This window comes from Setaria viridis, chromosome 4 (genome assembly GCF_005286985.2).
Source record: "Setaria viridis chromosome 4, Setaria_viridis_v4.0, whole genome shotgun sequence".
Lineage (NCBI taxonomy): Eukaryota > Viridiplantae > Streptophyta > Magnoliopsida > Poales > Poaceae > Setaria > Setaria viridis.
Window position 1 is genome coordinate 10829099 of NC_048266.2, and position 12125 is coordinate 10841223.

At 40.8% G+C, this 12125-nt stretch overlaps 1 protein-coding gene across 1 annotated transcript; it reads right to left on the bottom strand.

Annotated features, from left to right (window-relative positions):
* Positions 1 to 33: 33 nt before the first annotated feature.
* On the bottom strand, positions 34 to 7826 carry LOC117851286 (putative 1-phosphatidylinositol-3-phosphate 5-kinase FAB1C). The gene is made up of 11 exons (XM_034733080.2): positions 7189 to 7826; positions 6355 to 7104; positions 6108 to 6261; positions 5680 to 6018; positions 4338 to 5096; positions 3921 to 4252; positions 3721 to 3847; positions 3451 to 3609; positions 1882 to 3327; positions 1527 to 1793; positions 34 to 582 (listed from the first exon to the last, which is right to left on the bottom strand). Exons 1-11 carry the CDS (start codon positions 7428 to 7430, stop codon positions 328 to 330), a joined length of 4830 nt encoding a protein of 1609 aa, XP_034588971.1. The 5' UTR covers positions 7431 to 7826; the 3' UTR covers positions 34 to 327.
* Positions 7827 to 12125: the final 4299 nt, after the last annotated feature.

A 12125-nucleotide genomic window follows, 5' to 3' on the forward strand; every position in this document is an offset into this window, starting at 1 on the left:
AGCAACACAGAATCCAAGCCACAAAAGCCCAAATTGTAGCACTATTAAAGAACTTGTGTTATCGCGTATTTTTTTTTCTCATTTCTTTGCATTTCATGTTACAATGTAGGGTATGTACATGTATTGACTCCTAACCTCTGCCTGGATGGACAGCAATCGCCACAATCCTCTACAGAGTTCATCCTGCCTGTTGCGGACAAAAAATAACATACAAGAGGCACAGATGGATCGATTGTTCTAACAGAAACAAGGGGGAGAGAAAAAAAAAATAAAAGAAACCAAAGTGTCCTCCCATCACCCTTGAATCGCCTGAATGCATCTGAGGCATCACGGTGACCATTGGTCAGGGAGAGTCAAGAAGTACTTTGACATGGCCTTCCTGAACCTCTTCTTGTACTGATCTGGGGATATGATTGTTGGCAGACCATCTTTGGAGCCACCCAGGAAAGCTGACGCCTTCACCCAAGTCTCTAGTTGTTTATCCCAAGTGTATTGCCGAAGATAGTCAATGATCCCCATCACAAGCTCTTTCCTTTCTTCATCAATGCCGACTAAAAGAGAGTAGTCCATCACGTCCACTGACTGAAAGAAAAAGGGGGATGCACAACAGCATGGGTTAGATCACACTTAAGAATGATGAGAAATTAAACTTCATGTGCCAATAGCTTGGGTGGCACCATACCATCAGAAACTAGTAGTCAGAATGGTACCCACAAAAAGAATCGGCAATCAAATCACAACATGAGTGGCTTAGCTAAGCCATTACTCCTATATTGACTCGTTGAACAGTATTAATCAAATAATCAAGCCCATGGAGACTACATTTGCTAAAGCCATATCCAAGTAGCCAATTTTATTAGTCAGTAGTTGCTGTGTAGACTACCAATACTGAAAACTGAGCTATATGGCATCCAGTTGGTACTGACACCACTCTTTCCATGTTATGCAACATACAGAGCTCTTTTATGGTACACAATACTAGGCTATACTAGTGTTCAAAAGGGACTAGTATAAAAACATCTGATGGTCAAGATTAATTCTATACTACTGAAAACTTCACTTGTGGTATGGGTAGTATACATGAGTAGTATAGGTAGTATAAGAGTATCATGGTAAAAGAACACAAAATAACATCACTATAATATTTTTTTTGACACTAGCATAAAGTCTACAAGATAATTCCATTTGCAATCTCACTTTTTACAATGTAGTAATTACTAAATTACCCATAATAATGGACGGCTAGATCTTCTCTATACTATATATCACTAAGTGGTAGTATTGTGTACCGTAAAAGAGTTCAACGTATAACAATACTAGTTTTCTTTGTAAACAAGTGGAAACAGGAGTGTGGCTCTTTACTATACTGAACATGACACCACAAAGTCCACGTGGGGATCAGGACACGATGCAAAATTACTAGCCAACAGAAGTCAGTGGCCCTATAATAGGTTGCTGCACCCTAGGAGTATCATATATATTACCTTCATCAACGATTTCACAACAGAAAAGGTGAGTTTACTTACTGCCAGAAAAGACGTATCATTCCAAACAGCTCTTTCCAGCCTTCTTTTTGCTTTGCTTCCAAGAAAAATGGGCTTTGTGTGAAGTGTCTCTAATAGATTCAGATCTAAGAGAACCTTGTTTTTCCCTGATGTATCAGGATTGTATCGGGAACGCAAGGAGCCTTTTAGGTCATATATTCTTGATACCTTCCTCTTGAAAAATAGGTTTTCCATGACCATTACATCCATCTTCAGCTCCTTTCCATCTCTCAAATTCTTGGCAGTGATCTGGTGCATTAATGTGCAGTTAAGTCCACGATTCAATCTCACAGGACCCAATGAACACAGGAAAGTAAACAGAATAGTTAACACAAACCTGGTAAAGACCAAGGATTTTAGTGAGGCAAGTCGGGCTTCCAGAAGATACAGATTCTGTTAAATATTTGAAGTACTCAACTGCATAATCCTCGAATGAATCTAATTCTGTTCGAGTCACTTGTTTTATGACAAATCTGTCATCTAGTGTTTTGGCAAAGTAGACATTACTCTTGCCACCTTGAGCACTCCATCTCTTGCAGCGACTTAAAGAGCGGATATAATCTAACTCATCTGGACAGCACTTTCTCCTGATTGCATCAAACTGCTTTGCAAAATAACATGTCACAGAAAATTTTGCTTTATCAACAGAATTTGAGTCTTCATCCTCAAAAGAAACCGTCAAATGGTTATCCTTAGAATCACTTCCAGTTATAGCTTGAGACTGATCAGAACCATAGCTCCGCATTGATCCATCAAAAGTGCTCCTAGAAGATTTATGTGCCACATAATTCAATACGCTAGATTCATTATTCTCATCCATCAGTGGCAACAAGAAGCTGTGATATTCTGGAACAGTCATGGCATGGGCTATCATGCTAGATGGCTCATCATCATAAATTGGAACGACAACATCTGAATCATTTTGAGACAGTAGCAACCGTCCCTCACCATCTACCACACCAGAAAGTGACAAGTTGCTCATGAACGTTGGAGACCGAGCCCTGCCAGTTTTCTCAATAGCCTTTGGGGGCCTTTGAGAATAAGATCTTCTTATGCTAGCATTTGAATCATCAACAGGTGATAACCTATTTCTGGAACTGACAGCAGAATCAAATGATTTTATTCTAATTGGCGCTATAACCTTCTGGTATGCAGGATCATCCTTCAGAGCAGCAGGTATGACTGGAACTGTCTCCATGCTACATTGTGATGGATCAATAACAAACTGACCAGAGCCAGTCCATGCTAAGTCAATTCTGTCAGAAATATTGGAGGCAGAAGATTGAGACTTCTGCAACATCGTTTCAGCTTTAAGTTCATCAGCCAGCACTTCTTCACTCTGTATTTTACATGGGCCCAGGGCAGAGCTGATACCAGCTGAGCCAGAATGCAGAGATACATCAGCTGCAGTGTTTGTTTTCAGTCCCAAATGTGACCCGCTAGTGTTGTTTTGTTCCCTCATGGGGAATGGTTTTGCTGAATCTGTGGGCAGTTCCAATGCATTTGGGTGTGTCTGTTCTAGAGAATTATTGATAGTTCCATGTTTACTGGACATCACATCCTTGGGCTCTTCTAATACACTTTCAGTAAGCTTCTCAGAACATTGTGTCTCAGTTGGCACAGTATGACAGTTTTCTTTAGTGAGGGAATGCATCATGTACAGTCTGCGGTCCCATATGTGAATATCAAGTGCAAGCTCTCGCCTCAGATGATTGAGATCTAGAACATCTAAAGTTGGTCCAAATGTCTGCAAGTTATCTATGTTGGAAAATCCCGACAAAACCTGAAAAGGTAAAGGGCGCTCATGACACAGAAAATATTGGAAAAATTAACTCCAGAATGACATGTAGGAAACCTATTGTACAGTTTAACAGCAATGTATAAAACAAGTAGCATTTGAACTTACATCGTACTTCTTCCACTCAACTTTAACTAACTCCTTAAGATCGGCAACATGTTTATACAAGCCTGACTTCATGGTAACATTCTGGGCTTTAATTATCTGTTCAATGCAGTCGAGTTTAGCCACAATTTCCTTATAAAGGTGCTCCTTCCTAGAGGCTACCTGCAAGACAAAAATATTTAGCTACAGCAATACATCCCCCAAAAGATTATGTCAAAGGAGGACTTTTGGCATCAGTATAAACAAGCATATGTAATATTAACATCGACATACATCAGCAGCCTCTTTGATGATCCAATCTTGAGCTGTTGGATAAGAAAAGTCCAGTACTGAGGGCGGTAAGTTGACAGAAAGAATGTCCACTGGTGAATAGTGGAAGACAGCAACCATGCTTCCGAGCCTGTTGATAGAGGATGCTAACATTTACATTGATTGTGAATCTGAAGAGCTTACAACAAGAAGCAATCACATACCCATAAAATCGAAGACAGTCCCTCTGCAGGGAGTGTCCACAGGAGGCAATTCGATTTGCCGTCGTGTGATTTGAAAAGCTAAGTTCCAGAAACTTCCCAAAAGATAATCCACGTGCTGCATCCGACATGATTACCCTTTGCGTGGCCGGAGGGATTCCATCTTTTGGTTTGCACCTGAGACACCTATGCCACATCCATACCTTCCCATCATGCTCCCCAGGTAACTTGACAGATGCAAGAGTTCTGACACTGATTGTGAGACTGCCTTGTTGATGAGTATAACATCGCACATGTGATTCCGCAGGCTCCTTGCAAGATTCGCAGCATGAAGTCTGCAAATATAATCTGGATGTATTAATAATGACCTGTAAAGCCGATAATGGTAAAATAACAGATAATGAATGAAACTGCAGCAACCTGAACAAATAAATCTTCACGAAAATATCTTCCAAGTGGCTTATCAAAAGTACCATAAAACTTTATGCGAAAGAGCTGAGATTGCTTGCATACAATCCCTCTCAGAGGGCAAGCAACTGACAAGGAAACCAAAATGCTCTGTGGATTGTCAGATGTTGTGAAGTTGTGATTCTCATTATGATCACGTATTGCTACACGATCTTCATCTGATATATGATTCCAACCATTATCCAAGTCACTTTCAACCTTTAACATTTGACCAACCAGTTCACCTATGTGACCGTTATGATCTGCTGGCGTCCTTTTTCTGGCACATGTCTGAACTGTTATGCCTACAGGTGGTATGCAGCTGTCATACAATGAAGCTTTTGTGGAATAAGGGTACGTGTCAATGGTTTCACCAGTATAAGCTTCCTGACTTGAGTCAGCTCTTGGATGGGATTCTACATATTCCGCATTAATTAAGTCAGCTCTTGAATGCTGTTCACTTGCAGAAGAACCATCAAGGCAAGGCATGATGCACCCATTTCCAGAAGTTCTATCAGCAATAGTTTGTAAGTCATTAAAATTCTGCTGACAATTACTTAGGGAAAAAATCTGCTTCTCAAGTTGAAGATCTGAAGGGACTTTTGGAAGTGTTGCACCCTCATCAGCAAGATATGATGTTTCAAGTGACAAGTGGTACGCTGCAAATAAAGCAAACTGGACAGCAAGTTTGACCTTCTTTAACTCTTCGTAGAATTTGCCTCTTAGAAGAATCTAGGAAAAAACATGCAACTTTTGTCATATATGACATAATTACAATGTAAGATAAGACATCCAAAAAATAATATAGTACAGGATTTCATCATCGAAACAAAGCACCTACCAGCCACTAAAGAAGATCCATTGCAATGCACAGATCATTGTCAAAGGTGTAAAATATGCCACTTCTATCAGATTGGTGCAATCACAAAATAATAAAGAAAGAAATCTAAAAAAATTAGTACAAAAACTAGTACAGGATTGAGATAGAATCAAATTAAAGCATTTGCGATGCCAAGAAGAGCTATTGCCATGCATCAAAGGGGTGAATGCGTGCCGCTTCTATCAAATATCATGTAATCATAATACAAATAATGACATCCAAAAAAAAAGTTTCAATGTAGTACAGAATTAGGAGACCATTGAATCAAAGCATTTGACATCAACCAAAGAAGATGCATTGCAATGCACAGAACATCATCGAAAGTGTAAAATAATTAACAAAAAAGAGCAACAGAAGCACTTATATTCAGGCCGCTCAATTGACAGTGGTACTGAATAAAAAAAGTTATCTTTGAAATGCAAATATGAGCGTTACCGTGCACCCCAAGCGTCTTGGGCAACCATCAAAAAACATTAGTGTCTTGAATGTTTTTTTGTTTGACATCCTTGGTGATGAACATTCTGTGACTCTCTCAATCCAAAATGTTTGGCAATGTCCGACCATTGTAGAAGTGACATTCTCAACGGATGATGCAATTTGAGCACCTGTGCAGCGTGATATTCTTTCCAAGAGTGATCTCTTGACATTCAAAACTAAAGAAATATCTTTTGAAAGAAGCTGTTGAGCATCCAACGGTATACTTTTCTCCACTAGCAAGACATGAGGGTGTTGGGCTTCTATCTTAGCAACAGCATTCTTAAGGTACTCTTTTTCCTGTACACATTGCACTTTAAAATCAATATTAAGAACATATTGAGAGAAATCAGGTTGAACATGTCATGAATGGAAAATGATGATGTGACCTGTTCAAGAATGCTGTTTATCGATGCTAGTTTGTTTGCAACTTTCTGGTGTTCCAGTGCTCCTCCCAAAAGAAGCAACCTAGGGTTCTCATGTTTTGACACCATGCGTTTATGTTTTACATTCTTGGAGCAAACAACACCTTTAATGAAAGCACTGCGAACAGATGAAGAATCATTTAGCTCCAAAACTGGTGGCAGAGATTATTTAATGTGATTCTTCAATAGAAGTTACAAGTAAAAAACATACCTATCATTTGGATTTCCTGATGCTACACATTTGACTTTAACATAATCTGTGGGATCCATGCTACCACCTTTGCTTGTGTCTGGCCTAACAAAGGTTGCTGCCTGCCATGCTAATGAGGCCACTATGTCTGACCAGCCATCCACAGGATCAATTCCATGTCCTTGGAGCAACTGGGACACGAGAGCCCTGAAATGGCCATGTAAAGCATTCCTCAAGGACTCTTTATGAGCTATATTATGTTTTCCCTTGGTCCCTAATAAATCATCATCAGAACCATCGCCACAATCATGGTTAACATCTTCAAAGACCTTCCCATCACAAACATCATTGTCATCATCATCATCATCATCATATTTCAAAAACCCATTTTCAAGGTCATCGCCCTCATCCTGAGGTGGTGGAGGATACCAGATGTGTCTACTCTCAAAATCAACTGGCTGTACAGCATCCTTATTCTGCTCATCATCACGAGGGAGTGAATTCAAAAAGCTAGAATCGACATCATCTGATACCCGGCCAGAATTCCAAGGATAACAAGGAGAATGGGCACCCCTCCTGGAAGGAGGACTCGTGTCTCCTACTCCCAGTTTTTTGATAGGACTATCTAATGGGCTTGATGTCCCCAACCGAAAGGTGTACATCCTACTGATACTTGTGCTCACTGAATCCGTGTCAGAAGTGTCTTGAGAAAACTCACTCTGCGGGGAGAAATACCGGTCCGAGTCCTCACCATCATCGTACCCAACGCTCCTGCATCCACCAATTTCATTCAGTGAAAAGACCATCAACGGGTTATCCCCTCCAAGGCATACACAGGAAAGTCAAATTGCTTACCTCGGCGTCGAGCACCGTAGAGGACCAGGCGACGACATGCGCCGCCACGCAGCCATCCTCGGCACCGGCGGCGTAAAGACCCGCTCCGGTGGGGACACCGGAGGCCCATTCTCGCCGGATTCACGCTGCTCCACGGCACCCCCTCGGCCTCCGTTAATAGGCCGGACGCCGAGGCCGCCGCAGTCCGCCATCGCGAGCTCAGCACTCCAAGAATCGGACTTGTGCGCGACGGGCACTCCCATAAAAGCACCAGAACCGCTAAAAAAGGCTACTGGAAACCCAGAATGGGCAGCTCTTGATTTCTACGGAGACTCTGCACCAGGACACCCACGAATCACACGGGACACAGCCACACCAAACAGGAAGCCTACGATTCGTTAGAGGGGAACTAAAAGGGACCCCGGGAGGCGCCTAATCCTAGCGTTTCTTGACTCCTGCACAGCCGAGGAATTCCGTCGAGCACGTGGCGCGCGAGAAGGCAGCATGACTCAGAACTCTCCAATCCAGCAGCAGCAAAACAAGGCTGGAGGCGGCGGCGGCGGCGGAGGGCTTGCGGTGGGGGGAGGCGGAGGGGAAGAAGGGAGCGGTGCCCATGGGGCGAGGAGGAAGCTTTTTGCTGGTGCGGGAATGGAGGTAGATATAGAGTAGGGGAAAAGGTGAGCTGGTAGGAGAAGGAAAAAAAATTGTTGGGTGGGTGCTGCTGATTTTCTTATCATTTTCTCCTTCCTTTTTAATTCTTTTCCTTTCCTTTTTTTCTCTTCTCTTTTGCCTTTTTACTTGTTTTATTAGTCAAAGCCAATGGGCAATCGACTGGTGTTTCTTAAGCGAAAAAATCTCGGAAAGTTTTTTTGCTTGCTCATCTTTTTTCCCCCTTCCATATCACACACGTTGTCACTATATCCGAATTATGAAAGTTTTTTTATTCGATATATTAAGTGGATTGTGAATTATACCTCCTGATCCTAAATCTATATTTATTAGGGAATAGTCAAATATTTCAACTTATGATATCTATAAAAATTATATTATTGTAAACAGAGAGTTATAAATCGTCAGGTTATTTTTTTCCATTGACCAATCAATATGAATTTTTTGGAACTTATATATCGGATTGGAGGCACAAATTGCTGGTGAATGCTACTGAAATTCTGCCAAATACGTGTAGGCATGTTTGGTTTGAAGCCACTTGTTGCCACAGCTGTCGTGCGTGGTCAAGATGATCAGATTTGTGTTTAGTGTTTGTTTGGTTATAACGGCCACAGTTATAGAAGGATTACTTTTATTCTACACTGGTCCCATGCGTTAGTGACTTGGAAAATTATACTAAGTTTTCTCTTTCCAGCCAAAGATTGGCAAATAAATGAACGCAAAACAAAGTGCGGTAAATGTTGGATATACTCATAAGAGGAGAGAACCAAGCAATTGATTGGGTAGTTAGCGGGTTGCATCCCCTGCCCACCAAGGACTCTCGTTTGGGCTTCTTAACTAGATTTAAAACTTTCAATCTTTATTCAAAAGCTTTCAGTTTGTAGACTTGAAATGAGATCTGGAAAGTTACAATTGATATTGGAATATTCCTAGAATGAACCGGGAGGCGTGGAGATGAAGATAATAAGCGACCCAGATTTTTGCTGCCTTTTTTATTCTTGGCGAATCCCAAAATGGTGAGCAGATTCTATGATACTATTTTGCATGGCGTGACAGAGCAATACAATTCCATTGTCATTCTCAATCACGCATAATTTCCTTCCCTAATTAAAAAGCTAAATCAAACATGCCAGCCAGGGGGTAATAACTTGCTATTTACAACACCACGGATTTTTTTCATCAATTTGGGTCACATCCAATCTAGGAAAAGCGGTACAGTGCTTATAGAAAAATCAAGCAGCAACCAGTTCTTGTTAGCCTTATGATTGTGATGTATAGGTTTTGTGATGAAAAGATGGGCTCTCGCTCACCAACGGCTTAGGTTGTTGCTTGTCGAATTCAAATTTGAAACTGAACTCTCTGGATTTAAACAGGTCTTTAAACAGATCCCTCAATCCCCCACATTTAAACAGGTCTACCAATGTGGAACATTGCAAGCAAGTTCCAATTCAAATTATATATACGATGAGTGATTTATGGCGCAAAGAAGAATATGTACCGCGTTTGGAATGCAGGAAGATCCAAGCTAAAACTTTCAAAGGATCATTTTTTCGTCCTCCAAAAATCAGTCCTTAATTTTGTTGTTCAAATCAGTCATACTAGCAGTTTTTTTTTAGAAAATGGAGGCATCTCCAGCCTCTGCAAAAATGCGCACAGCCGTTCTCTTATTACAAAGTTTTCATACTAGCAGTACGACTATAACTGAGTATTTTTCCTCCTGCACCAGACGCAATGTTGCTCTCTCATCATCCATTTCAAGACATAGCAACATCAGCAAAAAGGTGTTTAAGAATATGAAAACTCTTAAACGTCGCTTTGAGCCACATGACACACGATCGAGATTTATACTCATCGGAAAGCGACACGCTTGATTGGCGTCAGATCGTACTTACGATTGATGAAGGATGTTGCTCTTATAAACAATAGGTTCATCAGAGGAGCTTAGCACCGCAGCAGATGTCTTATTGGTGACAGTGCACCTGCCGAGGTCTTTTTAATCCATTGGGCCCTTCAGGAGGTTGGAAAAGCACAATCATGAAAGAAAAACCAAGAAATAATTTGAAAGGAATATGTATAGATGCAGAAGAAGCTGGGATAATGTTTTATTCCATCATGTAGAAAAAAATTATAAAACCACAGATTCTATATGCAGAATAGTATTTCATAGAATTCATATCTTTCAAGCAAGCAATAATTTTTCATGTCACCTTTTGTGAGGCTGACAAGTGGGTCTACCCGTCGGACATGAATAAAATACCGGAAAATGTAGTTTAGGGACACGACGTGGAAAGACTAAAGAGGTCTAGGGTCTCATCTCCATTCATTCAGTGGTCGGGACCCATATGTTTTTGTGGACACATGACAGTGTTTTTAGGTCAGATGTTGGGGTCGTTGGGTGAGGGTGACCTTGGACAGAAACGGGGCGGCAGCAAAGGTGACTGGTGGATCAGGACTGCACATATCAGATCGAGGGGATTTGTCCATTCCGTATCACATATCATTCTCTTCACATGAAAAGAACAGTGTAACCTCGTGATGGCAGTGGCAGGCACGCTGCAACAACCAGTGTGGTTAGGGGGAAAAATATCAAGTTAACAGTCAACGGAAAATAGTAGTTGCAAGCATCTACAGCCTCACGCGTGACATCAACCTAAGGTGCCTTTTGAACCATTTTTTTTTACTCGAACAAGCATAGTAAATTTTTTTTATAGGGTCCTTATTACCGGATTGAAGAATTGACTAAAATGATTCCCTATATAAGCTTTTATTTTGAATACAATTTTGTCCCTAATAAATTATATGTCTTCAAGTGGCTTTGATTGTACATTGTTAATTAGAATAATGGCATATACGTTTACAAATGGATCGGAGATATTACTCAACTACATTCGTTAAAGTGATTTTGATTAGCATATTGACATCTTCTTAATTTGCGAGGAAACTTCTAGGCTGAAAGATGGATACGATCTTACTATGTTTATTTGAAAAGTCTATATTTATACGGCTACGTGAAACATTTTGTGCCCTCTAATAAGCTAGCATTGTATACAAATGTGATGTGACGTGCTGTTATATACTCCTATATCTGTACTGTATGAACATATACTACTTTTTCCCCAGCTCAGCATGCTCTAAGCTACAAAACGTGTTTTGGCTAACGGCATATGGTTTATCAACTTCAACAGTACGCACTAATTGCCATATAAAAAGGGAGCAAGCAACAGCTAGGTATATTGGCCCATTTTCAATGGCAGAGACTGTTTCTTATTTGAAACAAAATAGCATGGTTTGTGTTGAAAAGCAAAGAAAGGGTAAACGTTTCATACATTTTTTCTCTTAAAATAACAATCTATAGCCGGTTTTTCTCTTCTGTTCTTATTCAATGCATCTGAATTTTGACCATCTAATAAAAATTAGAAAGGAGGTGAAGGAAACCAAATAATCTCTCTAGGAGAACCTATGTGCCTTTACATACTGTTGTTGGTATAGCCATTATGAAATTCATGGTTAATTGTTGCATTGTTGGGAACTGAATATCTAACTTGGGCAGCATTTTTTTAGTTATTCTTGTCATTAAAAATTAAATTCATGTGCAAAAGAACTAGCAAAGACAAAGACATCTTTTCGTGTCATATCCCCCTTTGCTGGACCTGGCAACAAACAAAACAACCTTGTAAATTAACGAGTAATACCACTGCACAGAAACTAGATATCATTGGTTAGTTTCGTCCAAACCAATCAAAATCCAGTGAGAGTTGTGAACAATTTGTCAATGATTCATGTTATGTCATTGTTGTTGTGGAAAAAGGCCCAATGTCTTCAGCAATCCGTTCTTTTAGCGGTTATACGACTGCAAACTGCATAACCTTGGATTCAACCTCTGCCCTCGCATTGAACCGTCGTCGTCAGTGTTTCATCCACGAAAAGAGTCATAGCTAGCAAGAGCTGTCATTTGTGGTCATGCCACACAGTAGCTATCATCGCCAGGGGTTACTGCCTGTCCAAGGTAGAAGGCTCTGTCCAATGCTACTCGGCCTGGACGCCACACAGACGGTTGGTCCAAATTGCAGGGTTAAAACTTAAAACCACATCCATCCAAACTCCAAAGGCGCCTAAAAGCCGAGCAGGGGATCAACACGAGACAAATATATAAAACATCGTAGGCAGTAGAGTATTGGATGATGTCGGAGATTTTGCCATGCGAATTGACAGGGGAAGTTGCTGCAGCCGCAAGCAGGGATTTGTCTGTGAGGTGCGTGTCGCTGGATGGTTCGCTGTTGACTTGCGGC